Source organism: Phoenix dactylifera, chromosome 11 (genome assembly GCF_009389715.1).
Source record: "Phoenix dactylifera cultivar Barhee BC4 chromosome 11, palm_55x_up_171113_PBpolish2nd_filt_p, whole genome shotgun sequence".
Taxonomy (NCBI): domain Eukaryota; kingdom Viridiplantae; phylum Streptophyta; class Magnoliopsida; order Arecales; family Arecaceae; genus Phoenix; species Phoenix dactylifera.
Genome location: NC_052402.1, coordinates 29,225,467 through 29,247,919, shown reverse-complemented (window position 1 = coordinate 29,247,919; position 22,453 = coordinate 29,225,467). Strand labels below are relative to the sequence as shown.

Genomic DNA, 22,453 nt, shown 5'->3' with positions numbered 1-22,453 from the left:
AACTCCAGGTCATCACCTATTGTAGCAGGTTTTTTGCTCAACGCCTCGATCTTGTCGTTCATTTTATGGATCATGCTATTGAGATTAGCCTCCCTCCTGGAGATGAAAGATTGATGGAGCCTACTTCAGAGGAAGGGTTAGAGCGATCATGCCTTTGGCTTTCCTTGAGAGAACAGTGGCCGCTGCCCTGCACCGGGCGACCTTGGGAGTTCGGTTGGCTTGAGGGGGGACCAGTGGCGTACTGCTGCAGGTTCTACACTGCTGGAGTGAGGGCTTACACCTATTGCACGAGTAGGTTGAATTGCTCAACATTGATGGCTCCCAAAGTCGATTGAGGGCGCTACGTCTTTGAGGGTTGCATAGGGAGCCATTATACTCTGATTGGATAGATACTTGGTGGTTGTTTCTCCTGGGTACCATGGCTTTCTCTATCTTATTTCCATAGATATCACCATGGCTTTCTCTATCTTATTTCCATAGATATCACCAATCTATTGTTGTTCGATCTTTGGGTTGTTGATGCCCAACACCTTTATTAGCCTTCGTTAATCTACAAGACAACAACATGTTAGAGGACTCGTCGGAGTGGCTCCGAATGAGCTCTTTGATGCTTGAGTCAAAGGTGAATACACTACAAAAGAAGGAAGAACTCCCGACGCTTTTTTTTTTGTCTCTACCGACGCTTATAAGCATCGGCGAATTCCCAGCCCACGCTTCGCAAAGCGTGGGTCAAACGTCGGGCAGGTGGGCGTGGGTCCGGTTTTTGCCGACGCTTTCTCTTAGCGTCGGCAAAAACAGGACTTTCCCGACGCTAATGAAAGCGTCGGGAAAATACTCAACGCCGACGCTTATAAGCGTCGGCGTTAGCAACCTGTTTTTTTTAAAAAAAATTAAAACAGAAAGAGGGGAACCAGGTCATGGCCGCCATGGACGACGGCGAAACCCTTCCTCGTATAGCCCTGGCAAAATCTTCCGCCATGGACGACGGCATGGGCGACATGGGACATCATGGTATGGCGCCCATGGGCGATATGGGACAAGGCATGGGCGACATGGGACACGGGATGGACGACATGCACATGACTTTCTCCTGGGGCAAGAACGCCCAGATCCTCTTCTCCGGTTGGCCGGGCGATAGGGGCGGCATATACGCCCTTGCGCTCATCGTCGTCTTCGTTCTCGCAGTCCTCCTCGAGTGGTTCAACTACAGCCGGGTGATCAGCCCTCGATGGAGCCGTGTGGTGGCTGGGCTGGTTCAGACGGCGATCCGGAGGAGCCCTCGAGTGCCCCTGCTTCGAAGCCCAGGCGGCGGCGGATTAAAAGAAATTAGGGGAGAACGGGTGGGGTCTCCGGTGTGGGATTAAAAGAAGAACGGCGGATGGTGGGGTGGGCGGATGGAGCGGCAGAAAAAGGAGGGATCGGGGGAGCGGCTGGGTGAAGAAGGAGGGACCTCTGACGACGCTTTAAAGCGTCGTCGTCTCTAAGATCGGGGGAGCGGCTGGGTGAAGGAGGGATCGGGGGAGTTGGGCCCCTTTTGGCCTCCGACGACGCTTTAAAGCGTCGTCGTATCTAAATTTCACCCGACGCTAAAACAAAGCGTCGTCGAGTTTCGACCCCGCTCGGTTTTCGCCGACGCTTTTTGATAGCGTCGGCGGGGAAGAGTCGGCAAAACCATAATTTTTTGTAGTGATATGTAGGAGAAGAGACAGTTCAGACTAGTAATGGTAGTAGTACTTGTTGTTGTTGACCTACCTTTCATGAAGAGATTCTAGGTCTATATGTAGCCATGGGGTCTGAAATCTTTTGGAGATTATGTTGTAACAAATTAGAATCATGCTGTAACCGTCCATGATCGCAGTACAATTACCTTAAGATATGGTGTAACTATGTGGGACCATTATGGTAATCTTTAATTGTTGTCATTATTAAATGAGCGCACTTCTTTATAGAGTGTGGGGTCATCGCCCAAGGTGAAAGGGCTTAAATCGATCAGAGATATATGCCGAGTTGCATGGGTGCTTGTCCGACCTATGAGGCTTTGGGTTGGATGATGTGTGACCTCAGAGGTCAGTTGTTTGTAATATGCTCGTCCCTACTTTCAAATCAGATGTGGTAGATTTGGCTTTACCATTCAGAATGCCACATCAACCTTGAGTTGAACAAATCCGAACAAAACCGATCATGCCATCTTATCATTTTTATTTTTCGCCATATCAAAAGCTAATTCAACTAGCACTATAGTTTTTGGTTCGGGGAGCTCAACATCCTAAATAGGATTGTTTGTGTTAGGATTTGAAGTATCATCTCTTGAGTCTTTCAACTTTTCTCTAGCATAATTTATAGAAATAAAGAGGAGAAAAAAATAACAATAGAGAATGATGATGAGAACTTTCTAGCTTTGACTAACGTATGAAGCTACATATATATATCATTCCTTAAATTTTATCCTCTTATGTGCAAAATTTCTACAATAAAAAGAGATTCAAAAAAGAAAAAAGGAATCTTGCGAGGGGAGGAAAACTTCATGGACGGATAAAAAAAATAATATGATGAGGAAAAAAAAAAATGAAGACATACGGATAGCCCTATGGGCTCGTTTTGTTCGCAGGAAGAGAAGGGAAAAAAATGTGGTTAATGGAAAAGTAATCAGATACCTCTTGTTTGGTTGGAGTTTTTAAAGAAGAAAGACGGAAAAATTGTATTTCCATGAGAATATAATTTCCATGTTTTATGGGAAAGTTTTTTCCATGAGAAACATGGAAAAGTTTCTTTCCCGTGAGCTGAGAATCACTTTATTTTTATTTTTTTCCAAAAAAGCCCTTCAGTATTAAAGAGGTATTAAAAATCTAATTTTTATTAAGCGTATAATAGGAATTACACATAACTTTTTGAGAAAAGTGGATGGTCAACCAAACATAAGCACTTTAGAAATCCGTCACTTTGTCATTGTTAATCAAACATGCCAAAAGTATTTTTTTAGGTATTCTTTTCTCAGAAATCTACTTTGCAGAAATCATATTCATAGGAAGAAAAATGTTTCTCGCAAACCAAACGGATGTTATGTTTTTTTTCATATATATATATATATATATAATTTTTTAATATTTTTTTGAAGCACTAGGATGGAGGATCTTGTAACTCTTGTTAGGGTCCGTGTCGTCTCTTTTTACTCTTGGGTTTGACGAGTGCATTGAAAGATCCGCAAATCCGTATCCGTACGGCCTCGCGGCGCCGTAGGCGGTTCCAACCCTGGGTCCTCACCCCCTATCTTAGGTCTATAAATACAGAAACCAGAGCTCGGATTTTTGATCTTTCCTCATTCTCCGTCTCCGGGCCAGCTCTCTCTCGCGTCCGTCTCTGCTCTCTCTATCTTCTCTCCTCTCTTTTCTCTTCCGCCTTCGATTTCCCCCATGTCGGTGGTGGCGTACGAGGGTGGCGGCGGGGGAAAGTTCCCGAAGCGCTCCTCCCGCTGGTCCCCCGCGACGCCCTATAACCGTCCCCCGGCCGCGGCCCGAGGCCTCCTCCGGGGCCGCCACGCGGCTGCGGCGGAGTCAGGGGGGAGCGGCTGGTTGTCCAAGCTCCTCGATCCCGCCTCCCGGATCATCGCCCGGAGCGCCTCCCGCCTCCTCTCCTCCGTCTCCCGCAAGCGCCTCGCCGATCCCCCGGCAGCCCCAGGTTGAATTCCTTGTCCCTTTCTTGGCTATTGTGTATTGCTTGTACAGTTGCTCGGTCTACCTTGGTTTTCAATTTTTAGGGTTTTCGTCTAATCTCTTGCCTTTTTACTGGTTATATTCAGTGTCTTCGATAGCAAAAGAGTGCCTTTTGTCCCTGGGATTAACGACACATGTTGTATTTTGAAACTAATTTTGAAAGAGGAATGCAATCCCTTGAATTATTCTTATCTTGGAACCTGAAGATCATGTTTGTGATAGGAAAAGTAGGAATTTTCTAAAGACAAGATGCTGTTTAAGTTCTCATATAGGCTTTCTAGGATTTTAGAAGCGGTTTCTGCTAGAACTATTTGTAGAAATTTTTTCTGTTTATGTGATCTCAAAGTTTGTATTTTTAAAGAAAGTCCGCAAAGCTCGCCGGTCGGCCGGACGGAGCCCAATCCATGGGAGGGGTTCTCAGCTGGTAGAGGTGGTGTGGAGAGGAAGGGGGGTGAGAGAGGACACGGGATCACCGGAGGGAAGGGGAAGGAGGTGTTGGTATATCCTGAAGTTCATGGGGGTGCTTCGGGAGAGCAGACATTCCAAGGAAGGAGAAACCATGGAGGGTGAGGTCCATGAGCTTTGTATCCTCCATAAGGAAGCGGAGGGGAAGTGCGGTGGAAGTGGATTGGGGGCCAACGATGGGGACGGGAAGGAGACATGGGTACTTTTCAAAGCTTCTGGTGTTGCCTTGGGTATGACGTCGGCCATAGAAGGAGGATCTCAAGGGGGGAGGCCAAGGCTTCTTATCCAACATCTTAAGAAAGCCTTAAGGGAGGGGAGTTTGCGGGAGGCACAGGGAAGGGATGGCCCAGAGGAGAGTGGAACTACTGGATCATGGGGTATGGTCCAAGACTCAACCTTGGCTACAGAATGAAGATGCTACTTTGGAATTGTAGGGAGGTTGGAAAACCATTATTTGCCCCAGCCTTTCGTAGATTGGTCCACTTACACAGGCCAGATGTTTGTGTGTTATTTGAGATCCGACGGTCCGGTAGGAGTCTCCAGCGAGCAAGACAGGCTATATCGAGGTCCTGAGGTTTCTATGCAGTGGAATCTCACGGATTGTCAGGTGGCATCATAGCTACCTGGAGACAAGAAGGGTGTAGGATTGACAGTTTTAATGTTTGTGATCAACAGATCATCATGGTGATTTTTGAAGGGAGTGGGGGGCCATGGATCCTAGCGGCAGTGTATGCAAGCACGAAGTACCGAAAACGGAGGATTGTGTGGAATGAGGCGGCAACATTGATCCAGCAGGGCCTCCCCATGGTGGTAGCGGGGGACTTCAATTGCATTGAGCGTCCGCAGGAGAAGCTAGAAGGGAAGGCATTCACATACAAGAGGGAAGTCAGGGAGTTCCAGGACTTCATAATGGCAAATGGACTGGTTGACCTTGGTTTCACGGGCCTGAGATTTACTTGGTGCAACCATAGACAAGAAGGTGCGAGAGTTTGGGTAGGGGTGGCAATCGGGTCGGGTCGGACATAAGCAGGTCGGGTCAAAAAATCATAAATCCGAATCCGACCTGTTTATTAAACATGTCAAAAACTACAATCTGAATCTGTCATGTTTAATAAATAGGTAATCCGACCCGACCCGTTTAACCTGTTTAATAAACATGCAACCTGTTTGCCCAATCCGATCCGACCTGTTTAACCTGTTTAGTCCAATCCATCCTGATCCGACCTATTTAACCTATTTGCCCAACTCGATCCGACCTGTTTAACCTGTTTAGTCCAACCCATCCTGATCCGACCTGTTTAACCTATTTGTCCAACCCGATCCGACCTGTTTAACCTATTTAGCCCAACCCATCCTGAGCCCAACCCAACCTATTTAACCTGCCCAACCCAACCTGTTTAATCTGTTTAATAAATAGGTAACCTCTTAGGCCTTAATCCAAGGCTACATATCATATTTTCAAAATGCTTAAAAAAATTGTATCTCATTGTGCGCCGCTATCATATCTTAAGACAATCATAGTATCAATTAATTACAGCAACTTAGGAGACAATTTAATTGTTGTAGCCTGGCAAGTATCAAAATTATATCGATGCCACGATGGCGGTGACCTCGGCGGCGGCAGAGCACACAAATAAACTTCTCTTCCCTACGCTCCCATCCACTCACTCCGCCCTTCGCATAGAGAAGGGAGAGAGAGAGAGAGGAGGCGACGATGGATCCATCCTTGTTGCTGATGCTCTCCAACCTCTTCCACCTCCAATACTACCCCGACCCCACCTCCTCCCTCTTCTCCGACTGCTCCCCTCCTCCCTCGTCCTCCTTCGCCATCGCCGCCACCGCCTCCTCCTCAGCTGCCCCTCTCCTCTTCTTCGCCATCGCCTCTGTCCTCTCTTACGCCTCCTCCTCCCTCCGCCGGTGGCACAAACGCCGCCGCGGCCGTTCCTTCTCCTCCTACTCCGACGAAGATGAGGACGACGCAAGTTCCTCCTCTTCTTCTCCTTCTCCCCCTCCTTGCCCCCGCCGATCTCCCTCGTCCTCCTCCTCCGCCGCCTTCTTCTCTATTCTGAACTCGGACTGCATCTGGTCCATGGACCCCGCCGCCCGTGATGCTCGGTAGCGCTTTCTCTACAGCCTCTCCTACCCTCTCTTCGCGAACCTCCTCGACGAGCTTCGACCCCTTCCCCTCCCCTTCCCCCTCCCCCTCCCCATCAACCATGCCCTCGCCCTTGCCCTCTCCCGCCTCTCCTGCAGCCTCTTCTTCCTTGCCCTCAAACCCTAGATCTTTGAGGAGGAAAGAGGTCACTCACCGGAGAAAATTCTAATCCTAATCACCGGGTAAACGGTTATCTGATTCAACCCGACTCATATATTAAACGGGTTAAATGGGTCAGACATCTAAAATATGTATCCGACTCAATTAATAAACAGGTTAAACGGGCTAACCGGTTTACGATCCAAACCTGTTTAGGCCAAATCCGAACCTGTTTATGGCGGGTCGAATATGGGTCGGGTTGGCGGATCGGGTCATATTTTTCCACTCCTAAGTTTGGGAGAGACTGGACAGAGCCTTTGCCACAGTCAGTTGGATGCAGGACCATCCGGGCGTCTGCGTGAGCCATCTGCCCCGGATAGCCTCGGACCATTGTCCAATCTTGGTCAATACCTCTAACTCCTCGTCTTATCAATGTTTTTTTTGATTTGAGAAGTTTTGGTCATCATACCTTCGAGCGGGGGTGATTGTGCGGGAGGCATGGAGGGTGCCAGTCAGGGGAGACGCTATGTACATGGTGTTCCATAAATTGAAGCTCACCTAGCTAAGATTGAGGCACTGGAACGTGAAGAAGTGGGGAACATCTTCAGGAGGCTTGAGGATGTTGAAGCCACCATAGGGGCTCTTCAGGCCCAAGAGGAGCAGATTGGAGGATTGTCAGCAGAGAAGCTGGGGGAGCTCAGATTTTAGTTTGCCATTCACGATTCTCTTCTTCGGCAACAGGAGATCTTATGGAGGCAGAAATCTCGAGTTCAGTGGATCACAGAGAGGGACAGGAACACCAGTTTTTTTATCAGTCAACAATCATCCGGAGGTAGAGGAACAGGATCAGAGCGATTAGAGGCACCAATAGGCAGATGACAGAGGACCCAAATACCATCAGAGGGGTTTTAGAGTAGTTCTTCAAGGCTAGATGGATAGAGCAGATAGATAGTGAGAGGCCTCCCATGATGTCAACGCCTGTGGCTTCAGTGTCAGAGGAGAATGCAACCCTGATCAGACCGATTACCAATGAAGAAATCAAGGAGGCTTTTTGGTCCTTAGCCGTGGATAAGACTTAGGGGCCGGATGGCTTTCCTCCTGGTTTCTTCAGGAGATTTTGGGAGGTGGTCCGTCAAGATGTTTTCGAGGCAATACGACTCTTATTCATTACAGTAGTGATGGCAGAGGACTGGAAGCAAATCTATGTGACCTTGATTCCGAAGAGATTAGATGCTACGGAGGCAGGCCATTTTCACCCGATTAGCCTCTGCACGACCCTGTATAAAGCCACGACAAAGATCTTGGTAGCCAGAGTGAGGAGCATTTTTCCAAGGATAATCAATTCGGAGCAGGGTGCCTTTGTTGGGGGTTGAATCATCTTCGATAATGTACTTATTGCACAGGAGTTCATGTGTCATCTATAAAAAGCCCCGACACGGAGGAGTCTGATGGAGATCAAGTTGGATATGGAAAGAGCCTATGATAGGATGAGATGGAGATTCTTAAGGAGCATGCTGGTGAGTTTTGAATTCCATGAGTAGTGGATCAGTTGGATGATAGGATGCATCAGCACGCCCTCCTTTGCTATACTGGTGAATGGCACGCCATCCCACTTTTTCACCTCCACTATTAGCTTTCGACGGGGTTGCCTGTTATTTTCGATGTTATTTATCCTATGTGCAGATGCATTGTCCAGAGCCCTTCGTCATGTCGTGAAAATGCAGACTTTGGAGGTATATAGACCCAGACCGAATTCCATTCAGATATCACATCTTTTATTTGCTGATGATTGTATGATCCTGGCTCGGGCCTCAAGGCAGGCGACGGTTGTCATTCAGCAGATGCTAGGAGATTATTGTATGGCCTCGGGCCAATGGGTCAACTTAGCCAAGTCAGCCATATATTTTAGTCCAAAAACTAAGCTCCAGGTGAAGACTTCAATTAAGCAGATTCTGAGAGTGGGTGAGCAGGAGGGCTCACTAAAGTATTTAGGGGTTCCAATCACCGAGCGTCATCTACGACGCAGTGACTGTTATGACATTGAGTAGAAGGTCAGACATAGATTGGAGGGTTGGCAGGTGGAGACTCTTTCTATGATGGGCAGAGTGACACTGGTGCATTCAGTTCTCAGTTCCATGCCGATACTTGCTGTCGAACACTATTGTGCCGGTGGTGGCGTTGAGAGCATGGAACTGTTGCTTCGGAATTTCATCTGGAGTAGGAAACAGGGCAGAGATGGTATGCATCTGATGGCGTGGGAGGTGATATGCCAGCCGATTAGGGCAGGATGACTGGGGTGTACTCTCTATTGGTACGATGGGAGATTCTAGCAGCGAGGCATGAGGCGAGGTATATTCTGGAGCGTGACAGTTTATGGAGTGCTATCCTGAGGGGCAAGTATGGTATATGTTCGGCAGTGGGTGATTTTCGGATGGGACGCCCCATCTCGTTCATCCGGAAGGAGATTTGTACCTACGCCCTAGTAGTCCTGCCAGTGATCGGATGGGCGATTGGTGATGGGTGATCGATAGATATTCTTCAAGATGCCCGGGTGACCGATCAGCCGCTAGAGAGGATCCCGACGATGGTGGACTAGACGAGATTGTTTGGGTATAGAGTCAGTGATCTGATTAGTCCGGGCAGGGGTAGGTGGAACAAGGCGATGATTCGGGAGGTATTTGGGGAGTAGTTGGTTGAGAGGATACTGATTATTTCGATTCCAGGCGAGGAGTCAAGAGATAGGCTGTTGTGGGCTCCGATGGAGAGGGCAAGGGTGAGCGCTGGAGACCTGCAGGCGCTGATAGGCAGAGAGGCTACTCGACAGATTGAGGGTAGGTGGATTTGGAGGATGCGGGTGCACCTCTGAGTGGCTCTGTTTATATGGAAGGTGGCTTCTACCAACTCGGGGTGTGTTGGCTAGTAGGAGAGTCAGGGTTTTCTCGATGTGCGAGGAGTGCACGGATCGAGAGGAGACTATCAGCCATGCATTGCTTGGATGTCCTCGAGCTGTGCAGGCCTGGCAGCGGGCGCCCTTTTTCTTACTGCGGGATGTGGAGTCGGCGAAGGATCTTTTGGACCGCTTGAGGCAGTTGGCAGGCTCACCGGGCACCGTGGAGAGAGGCATCATATGTGTTTATATGGCGTGCCACATTTGGCTAGATTGGAATGCTCGCATCTTTGAGGATAGGACCCCTCCGAGGGTCGTGGTGGACAGAGCCATTCGTCAGGCGGCTGAAATCGTCGCCACTGACCGGGCATCTCCTCCGGGGTTGGCTAGGGACATCTGGGATTCCCACTTCGCTGCCACAGCGCCCCGAGTGACCTTTGTCTCTTGGAAACTCCCACCTTCTGGCCACCTCAAGGTAAACTTTGACGGCAGTGCCTTGGTAGGAGGAGACAGAGGAGGGATTGGATTTGTGAATCGGAATCACAATTTCAGACTAGTCGCGGCAGGCGGGCGACGCACTTGTGACATGACGGCTATTGGAGCCGAGCTCAGGGCTGCATGAGTGGGAGTCACCTACGTGAGGAGGATCCTAGGGGCGGATTGCATCATCTTGGAGGAAGACTCTACTATGGTGACCGGGTGGATTCGTAATGTCGGGCGCCGGGGAGACGACCACCCTATACTCAGGGACATCCAGAGGTTGGTAGCGTGCTGCCGTTCGATCCATGTTGCCATGTGTTTTGGAAGGCGAACAGGGCTGCAGACTGGATCGCCTTCTTCGCTGCTCACCATTCGGGGGGGAGCTCGATTTTGTTCCTTTTTCTTTATGTCGCCTTTTTTTCTTTTGATGCTGAGGGTAGTGTTCATGCTAGGCTGACATGAACTACCGTTGTACCAAAAAAAAAGAAGAAAAGTGCATGTTTGCAGCTTGTTGGTAGCTGTGAGCAGGCTGGATTTGCTTACTTGCAGCTAGACAGGTTGCTGGTATATTATTCTATTGCTGTTTTTTGTTGTATTAGTCACACATTTTTTGTCTTGTGTGATTATCATTCTCCTAGGTGATGGATTTTGAGAGTAACTTAATTTCTAGTGGAGTTGATGTTGTTGCTACTTGCTACCCTTGGCTGTCGTTATAATTCGATTGTACAGGTGCTTTTGCATATATTTTTGTGTTTTTATGTTTATGGATGCTGTGGTGCAGGAGCTAGAGCTAGAGTACTTTTATTTTATTTTTTGAATTCACTCACACAAATAATATGACATGTCTCTATGTGTTTCCTACTATTTTTTGGGATATAGTTTCTTTTGTTACTTAGTGAATTACAGTAAAAGTCAAGTCAGTCACTAATTATGTCTTAAGTAGTAAGTACATGCATAAACAGATACATACTATTCAGTTGTCATGGTCAAGAGTTGTTATACCAAGGGTGAGGTCGGACCTGGACCATTTGGTAATCTGGGAAAGATATATCCCCAACTAGAGGCTGCTGTGTTGACTTTAAGAAGGCAGTGGTACAAGGGGAAGCATTTTTGACTGAATAGAATATGTTTAAAAATTGGGATATCTAGACATTAGGAAAGTTGTCCATCTTTCTTTGGTAGTTGTTTTGTTGCATGCCATCTTACTTGAACAACCCTTTTTTCCAAGTTTCTGGGCATGTCAATCATGGTCTACTAGACCGAATCAAACAACCAGTGTAGGGCATAACTGGCCATATCGGGACGTACATGTACTAGGTATGTCTCTTATACCGTGTATAGGTACCAAGGCCGTTAGTATACTAACCAAGGTTCGACGAACCAATATTGGAGGGGATACCAGCTAGCAATCGGTTCGACATAGTGCATGCAAGTCTATACCATGCAGTTTTGGAGCATTCCAACATAAGGAGAGCCAGAAGGGGAGGGGGAGAGGGAGAAAAGGAGAGAGGAAGAGAGAGAGGGAGGAAGAGAGTAAGGGGGAGAGTCAGGGAATATATAATGTTATAGATCTACGGATGATCTACACAATCCCAATAAAATCTTTAACTTTTGTTAAATATATAATTTTTTGAATTAAAATTATATTTTTGGATTAAAAATTAAAAATTCAAAAAATAACTATAAAACTAAAAGCTTATTTAGGGGTATGCAAGCTACTCTTGGCTTAAATTGTTATTCATTTATTCCAGTTTTAATGCGATCATGCGCATAGTGGCCTAGATCTAATTTAAAAAAAATTAAGAAATAAGTAGCCTTTGATGTATGTCCATGGGCTTAGAAAAATATATATAGCATCTATGGTAGGGTTATACATGGATCTAAGCTTAAATTAATTTTCTCAAAAATTTATATTCAAAAATTATCTTTAATTTAAATATAATTAAAAATATATAATTAATATAAAAAATAAAAAATTAGTACTACGTATTATAAAATTTAGAATTATTTTTTTGAGGTAGGAAAATATTTTTCTGAATTTATGATATCTAAACATTTTTTTAATTTAAAATTACTAAAAATATATAATTAATCTAAAAAATAAAAAATTAGTGCTATGTATTAGATTAGTCAGAAGTATTTTTTGAAGTAGAAATATATTTTTTTATTTTAATAAATTTTACTATTTTTAAATAATTAATAAACTAACGTGCTAGATAAAATACTATAAAAATGGAACCATCGAGGAAAAAGGATTTAGGGTGTGAGATTGATTAGCATCATGGGTAAATGCTTTTTGGTCGGAACCACTAGAGATGCAACTGGTGCAACACATAGTTCAAAAGAGTGGTACCAAGGTTGAAGCAATATCTGCAGGTGATTATCCTGCGAAAATACTCATAGGAGATACATTAGCTGATGAAGTACTTCGTTGATTTTAGAACAATGAAGCAGAGAGTCGATAAGAGAGGCAGAGGTTGATCGCCGAGTGGCTCTGCCACCTTCATATCGCTTCAGGACAGGGTCGGTGGAACTGGTACGGAGCACCATATCGGTTGTCCGGCTGCACGAGTCGGTACGGTCCCACACTGTGCTGTGTTAAGCCTGTACCGACACAATAGAAGAGGTGGGGGAGAGAAAGAACGAGAGAGGAGGCCAAGGGAGGTTGATGGAGAGTCATCGGAGGGTCGAAGAGCTGCTGCGTGGAGTAGGCGGAGGCCGGAGAGTTGTTGTGCGGAGGAGGCAGAGGCCAAAGAGCCGCCGGAAAGCCGCAGAAGGGCTCCACTCCAGCCTTCTATTTTGTTTGAAACAACGGCTGGAGGGGGCCCTTTTATTTTTGGAAGTTTTAAGTGAAAGTCGGCAAAGCTGTCTTCATCTTTCTTTTATTTAAAAACTCCAAAAGTAAAAGGAGCCCTCCAGCCCCTGTTTCGAACGACACATGAGACCAGAGCGAGCCCCTCTTCCGCGGCTGCCTCCTCCGCGCGGTAGCTCTTCGGCCTCTGCTAGCTGGCCTCGACCTTTCTCTCTCTTTCTCTCCCTCTCCCTTCCTCCCTGCTCTCTCTTTTTTCCTCTTTTTTTGTCTTCTTCCTCTTCGGCATTGGTCTCGTTTTCGTTGTCAGAACCATTCCGATCCATAGCCAGTACGGCTTAGGACACCCCGAACCGGGCGGTTCGGGACGGCTCCGCTGACCTTACTTCAGGGAGGTAGAAGAAGTGTCTGATCTAGATAATGATGAGGCACAGATTAGGCTACCATGCAGGTGAGCCTGGATGATCAGTGGCAGCAGGATGAGGTGGATAGACATAGAGCTCTATTTAGGCCCTTACACTACGAGTCGGGCTCTAGTTCTGCGACCAGCAGAGCAACTCCAAAGTTTCGGAGGACCTCCATAGAATTTTGCCGCATGATTCAAGGCTTTGACTTTATCAATATGTCATGGGTCTATGGTTTACTCTGTGAAGTGGATCCTCCCTAATTCCCCGAAGATTCAAGGCTTTTTTCCCCTTTCTTTATATTTATAGTCGACGTCCTTCGCAACTGAACTGCCGGATTGAGAAATGAATTAAGTTAGAAGGTAGTCGTCAAAGGAAGCGAGATAGGTATGCTTCAGTTCAAACTGTTAGGTTAGTTATTCTCTTTGTTGTAATTGCTTATTAGAAAGTTGATGTAATTATCTTTTCATTTAGGCGGTAGAAAACCATACCTAAAACTTGCTTATGCCACTAGGCCCTGTAGTTTTAGTGGTGTCGTGTTGTGATGGCTTGCGTACTCCATGATAACACAACAAAGCAATATTTATTTGACTCTCTCCCTCTGCCCTTTCCTTTGATTCATATTCGATCACAAAACCATCCATTCTAGTGCAATGACTGTTATGGTTCATGTATCAAAATTCACAGCAGTTTTACCCCATGGATCTACCATGCATATCACTTAATCTCAATATTTGTTTCTGTTACTCTTCTAACCAATTCTGTAGTTCAACAGTTCTTTGCTCTTAGTAGTCTTATAATTATTATAATGCCAGTTTTTTTTTTTTGAAACTATTGTATTATTTTCCAACTTCATCAACAATTCAATACATATGGTTTAGATAACTCATAAAACATCAAACTCTAGTACTTGGCAAATGATGGAATGCAACTAAACATTCCCATATTGTTTAAAGATTGTAAATTCTGTATGGTATTATTAACGTTCGTTGAACCGATATTGGGAATGTATTGGTTGGTGACCGGTTCAATATGGTACTGGTACATACTATACTAAGCAGAGGTATGTGGGAACCAAGAGGAGGGGGAGGGAGAGGGAGAGGGGGGAGGAGGAGAGAGAGGGAGAGAGAGAGAGAGAGGGAGAGAGAGAGAGGGAGAGAGGGTGGGGGAGAGAGGTATACCTCATTGTTGCGGAACTCTAACTTAGTCGGTATCGTTTTTGTGGAGTTGTCGTCATCGATGGAGAATCAAGAGAGAGGAGGGAGGGGAGTGAGAGCTCTCGAGAGTAAAGTAGAGGGAGGGAGGGAGAGAGAGCTCCGAGCGGTGTACCTTAGAGTCGTCATTGTTGTGGAGTTGTTAGCAGTGGAACATCGAGAGAGATAGCCGAGGGGAGAGGAAGATCTCGAGAGTAGAATCGAGAGAGAGAGAGATAGGGGGAGAGGGGAATTGAGAGATTGAAAGAGAGGGAGAGGATTGGAGGGCAGAGGATTTTGTGAAAAAAGGGGAGGGGGTAATTGGATTGATTGGCCGAACCATCTTGGTAACCATTCAGTCTGGTTTAATATGCCTTGAATTGCTCGGTACGGATGGTTCAACGGTCCTAGTGTTGTTATTCTTCTTAAATACCTGAGCATTAATCCTGTAGAGGTATTTGGAGTCAAGGATGTTGAAGACATGTAGAAGGTATGCTTCATAGTAGCATTGGTATGGTGCTACCATTTTCTTAGGGCTAGTCATTTGATTCTTGAAAAATCTTGATTGTTGGTTAGTTTTTATTCATTGGTTTGAAAATCATCTTGCGTGGCCACATATGTTGATGTGGTCTTCGGACCCCACCATATTCCCTGTATGTGGTTATCAAGGTTTCTGAATTGACCTGCACTACCTAGTACAAAGAGTACCATGAGGGCTTGATATAGAATCGTGCTAACATATGTACAATTTCTGACTTGCCTCCAGCAGTATACCATGTGTTAGTACTGGAGAGTGTTGAACAACCTGACCTGTATTTTTGAGCTACTGGGGTTACTGTACAAGTCCTTTATGAAGTCTGAAAACCTTGGTGGTTACTGTATGTGGCTGCGCTGCTTATAGGCCAAAACATGGTCCACCTAGCCTTGTGCAGCTCCATATGTCATATGTGACTTGGCTTAGTGTTATGGGGCCCACTTTTACGCAGTCCATGGGAACGTGTGGATTTAGTTGGTAGGTGACTATTAACGGGTTATGGTTAGGATAGATGCAGGTGTTGCTAATAATTTGTTAAAAATCTTATAGTTATTGCTATTCGCTATTAAATATATATAGTCAGTAATGATGTTATTTGTTATTGTTGTTATTAATGTTGTTACTGTTATCATTGTGATTATTGTATTTTTATAATTGCATACGCATCCGCATATTGCATGTGCGCTATAAATGCGCCCTTGGCTGCCCGCATACCACAGCTGCCTTTATCTATGCTTTTAGTTACTTAATCACTCCATGTAATTGTGCCTTGAGAAGATCAGTTGTAATCACCATATATTGTTCTTTATATATTCTGTTATCTGATTGATATTCTCACACTTCTTTTAATAGCAATCTGTCTTCTTCATATTCTTTGTGATTCTTACCTTTTCTAAGTGGTGCTCATATGGTAAGCTGATCCTATTTCTTTGTTTTCTCACCGTTGATGTATCTCTGTTCGGCTACCTGTTGTTTGTTGATGAAACATCGACATTTTCTTTCTAAGCTACTGTATGTTTCCAACTTTGTTATATGTGCAGAGGGAAACTATCAATCTAGACAAGAAGTTCCTGAGGTGCCTTCTATTGTAAGCAACATTAAATGAATTATAATTTCTATATATGTATTAATTTATCTATATTTTTTAATTTTTGTTGTTTAAAATTGAAATCTCTCTTTTTTTCTGTGTCCTGCTTCTTTGAGTTGTTGGCTTCGATTCTAGGTTGATCTGTAGCTCTTTATTACTTTGAGTTGTAATGGATAATTTCATTCTTAATGGATAATTTCATTCTTTTCTTTGTAGATTAATGTTATGATCCTTGAGAAATGATTGACAAAATTGCCAAATATTATTGTATTAAAGACTTATTTTCAGAAAATGGATTTTGGGCTTGCATATTAACCATATGATACTTGTTGATTGATCGATTACAATGAAAATATTTAATTGATACTGTATCCATGGTTTCTTGATTTTATTTCTTTGTATTTATTATCAATTATCTGTAATTCTGTGACACTTGGAATGCATGACAATTCCTGAAACTTCATTTTTGTGCCATGATGATGTTATCAAGTTTCAACAACTCTGCACCTGGGATTTTAGTAGTCTCTTTTTGAGTGGTATACCTCCAGCACGAGCTCCGAAACTTACATATTGACCATTATATATATATAATTGATTGATACCAATTTTTGATGTAATTATTATATTGTTTTCCTTTTTACTTGAGTAAATTTCAAAATTCTATCTTTTTTGATTGTGGAAACCCTAGTTCAGAACTGTTTACTCATTCCTCAGGGGAGCAGAGTGCTTATGCCCTAACCAATTGGCCAAGCAGACAGTGGCATTTTCCAAGTTTATGATTGTTAAAAAAAAATGATTGTGTATATTTCAGGAAGGAACTGACTTAGAAGGTTTTCAGCTATTTGCTCTTCATGTCCTTTATAGATATAAATTATTAATTGGATTATTTTTGCTCGACACTTGCTAGAAATTAAATCAGGAGAGGTGTATCTCATCTGAGTCATTATTTCTTGTGTTAATATTTTCAATTTATGCGTTAAATCTTTTTTTTTTTTGATTTATTCTTATGTCTGAGTATGGGTTGTGCTAGTTTAAGTACACTTGCCACTTCAATTTACAGGATAAACTACCTCTGCTTTTAAACAAAATTATTTTCCCCTATTGAACATTATATGCTTTTCTTTTTCATGGCAAAAAATGTTTTTTAAGTTTTCAAAGGAATCTGTTTTAATACTGAAAATGGAGGGGATATTTAATTAATGTACCAAACACAAGTAATCCTATAGCACATAAATATAAAAAATTGATGTCTTGTATGGTGCTCAACGGGCATCTTGATTTGCTGATAGAGTAAATAAACCAATGATTCATTTGTTGTTTCAAAATATAAAATAGGTTTATATAGTAAAATCTAACTGAAAGTAAAAAAATGTGGCATCTTGTAGAATTCAAATTCTCATAAACAACAGAGATTCATTTGTAAGGATATAATGGAGGTAAGGATTTAATGCTATGTGCTATATTGTGGATATGGTTGGTGCCCCATGGGCGGGTCACCATTATGGTGCAGGGGTGAGTAATTCTACATTAATGTATATCAGCCTGTATCTGTTCATATTGCTTTGATATGCATCAATACAGGCCGATATATCACATTATTGGGCTGTATCCTACTTTTCTATTATAAACCTATAACATAATCATCTTGAACAATCATTATTTCTATTCTAGGTGGCCAGGTTATTCTATTATGAACCTATACCCTGATCATTTCACCTTGATACCAAGGTTTGGAAGTTTTGGCCAAAATCAATCCATAGCGGTCAAAATAGATCAATTTGGAAGTGAGCTGAACCTGACCTTGACACTACGTTTAGGCAGTTTTGATCAGCTTTAGCTGAAATTAACCAGTTTTGATTTAGTTATGGCCAAAACTGACTGAAATTAGTCATGGATGCTTTCTTCTGAAAGTTTTATTTTGGTATTTTCTATGGTATATTGGTCCTTTCTTCGTTTTTAAGTAGATAATGTAACATCAGTTATATGTGTTTTTTCTTTCTTTTTCTGAAGTGAAAAGAGGTGATATTTGTTCATGGATGACATGTATATAAGCTAGGAAGGGCTCCTATTACAGTACTTAACAAACACTAATGTCAACAAACAAATACAAGGTAGTCTTTCACAATAAAAACTTTTTTTATATAGAATAATTTTTTTATAACTACTTGCATCTATAAATATCCACTTAACCTTCAAAATTCGAGAAAGAAATTCCAAATTCAATATGTTTTGTAGTTATACCAAAATATATTGAAGAAGAAGACTTATACACTAGGCACTGAACTCAAGAATTGCTAATAAGATAAATTTTCAAATGGAGGCACACCACAATTGTTCCTTCCCTGGTGATGTGGTTTGGGAGGGTGCTATCAATAAGATAAATTTTCAAACAACTGAAGTTCACAGAACAAAAAACAGATATGGTTTATGAATTTTACTCATATATGATACCAACTTCATCCTGAAACCATCGAACCTGCATGAATAATAATCTATATAATGCAAAATCACTATAATGTTTTCTTTTTTTCTTTTTCTATCTTTTCATTTTCAAAAAATTCTCTTTTTCTTTTTTTCAACTAAAACACCAAAAGTTTGAGCAAAACTATCAGGGGAGACTACCACAACCTACTGTCTCATTTTCCTCCCCATTTACTAGCCTCCATTTTATTATTTCTCTTTCTCAATTACTACCTTCTACCTTATTATCAATGCTCATTCGTCTCCATCTACCACGTTCCTAACTCTTTTGACTAACAACACTAAGGTCCGCAATCTTAGTATTGAGTATTGTACTAGTATGTACGTGTCTTGTACCGAGCAGCCTGCTAGTCTCTTTTTCTCATTCTTTATCATGGTACCAGCCGAAATTGGTTGGTATAGGTTGGTATAGAGCCGAATTAGATGATTCTGCTCTATTTGGCCCAGCACGGACTAGTACAAGCTGGTTCTTGTACTGAACCACTAAATCAGCCAGGTTTTGCAATGGTTTGGTATGTTCGCCTTGAACCAGGCGGTTTGGGTCGATTTTGTAGTCCTTGAACAACATGGTTGAAGCAAGGTAGGGAGTTGAGATAGGGAAGATATAGGTTGAGTAGATGGGCAGGGCAATGGAAGGGGAAGATATGCATATAGGGTTAAAGTACTAGGACAAAGCATAGATGTTGGATGATGGGCTAGATGCATAGTCGGAAAAGGGTAAGGACATGGACTATGATGGTACATGGCAACAAGCTGTTAGTTTTGGGTGAGGAAGAAAGGAAATGAGGCTCGAGAATGTTGCTTAGGCCTTATTTGGTGTTGCTTTAGAAAGCAATTCTGTAATCTTTATGTAGAATAGTGTTTCTTAGAAAAATGTGTTTGGTAACAATATAGGGTAAGTGCATCTACAAGAAAAAATAGTTAGAAAGGGAGCTTTTAGGAGAATCTAGAAAACCTAGCTTCTAGCTTCGCCTTTTGTGGGAACTATTTAAAAAGTAGAACTAATACCAAAGATGCCCTTAGAGTGAGGAGCGAAAGACTGGCCATTGATGGAATTCTGGGGATCATCAAAGTATTTGCAGTGGAATATTAGGACCTTTTTTCATGATATTACCATATAAAGAAGCATACACAAGTGTCAAAACAAGATATACTTGCCCATGATGGTGATTCTGGAGTTGATCTTCATGTTCTTAGGAGATGCTGAGGCTGCGAAAAGCAGACGTGATGGCATACCCAAATGTTAGTGCAAAGTCTGACCTCAGTGAAGGAGGAACTCCACGATATCACTTTCCACCTCAGAAACCTTATATGTGCGAACAACATTACCTATAGCTCCGAACAAATTTCAAGTATCCAATCCTCCCTTCGGAAGACACTCTGTGCACATCGGTAAATCCCCTAGAGTACTTGCAAACTCCTTGGTTCTATGGCTAATGTGTGGCACATATCCTGTACTACATGTGATCATTGAAAAGGAAAAATCTATGTATTAATCTAATAAATGTTTACAATTACTTGCAAATGACTTTTAGGGCATACATTGCTTTAACGACGATTACATAGGGTTCAAAGTTAGAGAGGGAAGGGGTGGTCTCCTAATTTGTAATTAGAAACAAAAGATCAGATAATATCTAAGTTAGTAGGATTGGATTCAGATCCTAAAGAGTGAGAGAGCTGGGACCACACATTAACATCTAATATGAGTAACAACTTTGATTGCGGACAAGTGTCGTCCATTTGCGGATCACAAACCTAGGTGTACGATTACAGGCATCATGAAGATGAGTAGATGACCTATTATCGTTTGATCATATGCATTAGGTGAATGATGTTTTTTGTCAGTAATGTCAATCAATCAAAGAAAACACATGCCATCTTTTTGTTCTCTTCTTTGGTTATTTTATTGGTTCTTGTAGTTGAAACCAATCTTCTGATCAGCTTTATCCATTCGACCAAGGTATGAAGAGGGCGCATGTGTTGTGTACTAGATTCAAATGCATGTACAGGAAGGGGATCTCTCAAAAAAATTGAAAAGTAAAAGCTTTGGAAGTAGGTACATGGATGAACTCCAAGGTTGGTACGATACCCTAAGTATTAGTTTCTTAGCACTAAGTTCTTTCACTTCACTAAACTTCCCATTATTCGCTTTTCTATCACCTAACATGGTGTCCCCTGTCAAACATGCTTACTCGTTCCGAAATTTACCTTGTTTTAGCATTTCCATATCTACCATAAGTTTCTCTTCAAAGGCAAATCATTCATGTTTCTGTCTTCATTTCTATAGTCTGCTGGCCCTTCTTATTTCAATATTTTTACTGTGGATGGTATTTGGCCATTTCTCAAGAAGTTGTCATTGCTATTCCTAACTACTTTCATTTGAAAGTAAGTGGCTCTCATCTTTTTCTTGGATATTGTGTTGAGGGCATCTATGTCTAATTGCAATCGCTTTTCTCAACAAAAAAAAATTTACTCCCTTTTCTATGAGGTTATTTGTCATGTTCCAGCCTTTGGCAGGAATTATTTCCAAATGTTTTCATCTTCCACCATTTCCTTTTTTCACCAGAATCACATCATACATTGTCCAGGCAACAACATTGTCATTTGGGGAACGTACGCATTATTATGTCCTTGTTCTGGCTTTTTATAGGGTGGCATGCTTGATCGATCATATATCCCTGTAGGGGTGAAAGTGGATTGGATAATATCTGTCTAGATCCGTTTTGGTATTCGAATATATCTGGATATAGATAGAAATTTGAGCTAATTGACTAATATCCATATTCGCCAAAGAAAAATGGATATGGATATGGATAGACAACTATCGGATACATATCGAAATATCTGATTCTATTTGTAACTTTATTTAATTTTATATGGCAATCATGAACTTTTGAGAAAAATAATGACTACATTAACATGTTATTAACTTGATTTACCTTCCATTAGTAATATTTTTGATTCTATAGTCATAAAGTTTAATTATTTGACTTATATCCATATTTATATCCATATTTTCAGTATTCGATCTGTATTTGTATCCATTTAAAATAAATATGAATATAAATTTTTGCATGCGACTAACATGCATATCTGTATCTGTATTCGTCAAATAAAACAAATATGGATATGGATATACTGGTGTCCGATCCGTATCCAATCTGGTTTCATCCCCGTGTCCATGGATTGCAATTATTCGATTCTCTATCTTCCGTAATATGTTTTACCTCTAGGCAATTGTCTATTTTCTTCCATGTCGAGTCACATCAAGAGGCATCTTCAGCAGCCATTTGTCCTTTGTGAAATGAATCATCTCCTTGTCTCTTGTTGTCCATTTCAGGCTTCTCCTGCAGTTTTGGTTACCACCTCTTGGCCCTCATTTCCAATTCTCCCTGTGGTGGGCATTGTAACATATCCACGCTATTTATGGCTCCTCAGTTTTCTAAAATATCAATTTTATAGCTCGTTTTGTATGAACTATAGTCTCTCACAAGAGCCATTTTTCTTATGGTTTCCATGCCCAGGTCTCTGTTTTTCTTATCTTTCTTAGGTTGTCCTTGCTTTACCTTTTTCTTTTCATTCCCTTCAAATGTTGAGAATCTTGAGATCTTTTGCTTCACCTTTTTCCATGCCCAGTCTTGCAGCCAAGGCAGGACTTTGAAACTGCTGCAAATTCTCGATATCTTTGCTGGTCTTAGAGAGCCGCAGAAACTTTCAGCTTGCTAACTTGACTTTTCTAATCTATTGTTGGTCCTCTGCTTTAGGTTTCTTAGAACTCATTGGATACCTTAAGTGCTTTCAAACACTACATAAAAATTAAAGCCCATTTTTCCCCTATGATCTTTCTAAATTTGTAATGAAGATGTGAGAAAAATGGTTTGCTTAGCTTCTCTAAGCTCATATCCTTACCTAAAAATTCTCAGTACTTCTTGAAGTGCTCTTTCTTCTCTTGAAACAATTCTCATTACAACGCCAACTCGTCCCACAATTAGTCTTTAACCTTCCAATTGAAATAGCTTAATCATTTACCAGGTCATATTTCAAAATTTTCAGCACCCTTTCAGTTCATTCTTAAGGAAAATTCTCATCTTTTATGACCCTGTTTCCCCCCTCAACACGAGTGTAAACTAGGTCAAACAACTTACTGT

At 42.4% G+C, this 22,453-nt stretch overlaps 2 protein-coding genes and 1 pseudogene across 9 annotated transcripts in view; all 3 read left to right on the top strand.

The window, feature by feature from the left end:
- The first annotated feature begins 937 nt into the window (after positions 1-937).
- Positions 938-1,379, top strand: LOC120112607 (copper transporter 3-like). Its single transcript, XM_039132188.1, has one exon. It carries the CDS (start codon positions 978-980, stop codon positions 1,362-1,364), a length of 387 nt encoding a protein of 128 aa, XP_038988116.1. The 5' UTR covers positions 938-977; the 3' UTR covers positions 1,365-1,379.
- Positions 1,380-3,305: 1,926 nt separating this feature from the next.
- Positions 3,306-22,453, top strand: part of LOC103724243 (nuclear pore complex protein NUP1-like) — a 40,621-nt gene continuing 21,473 nt past the window's right edge. For 4 of the 8 annotated variants that reach the window (XM_039132037.1, XM_008815441.4, XM_026800422.2 and 1 more), the window contains exons 1-2: positions 3,306-3,675; positions 15,778-15,824. In XM_039132037.1, coding sequence (XP_038987965.1) covers positions 3,411-3,675; positions 15,778-15,824 — 312 coding nt within the window. In that variant the 5' untranslated portion in view covers positions 3,306-3,410. The remainder of the gene's footprint in view (positions 3,676-15,777; positions 15,825-22,453) is intronic. The other 4 variants (XM_008815442.4, XM_026800423.2, XM_008815440.4 and 1 more) reach the window with 2 other exon arrangements.
- Positions 3,682-11,689, top strand: LOC120112498 (annotated as a pseudogene).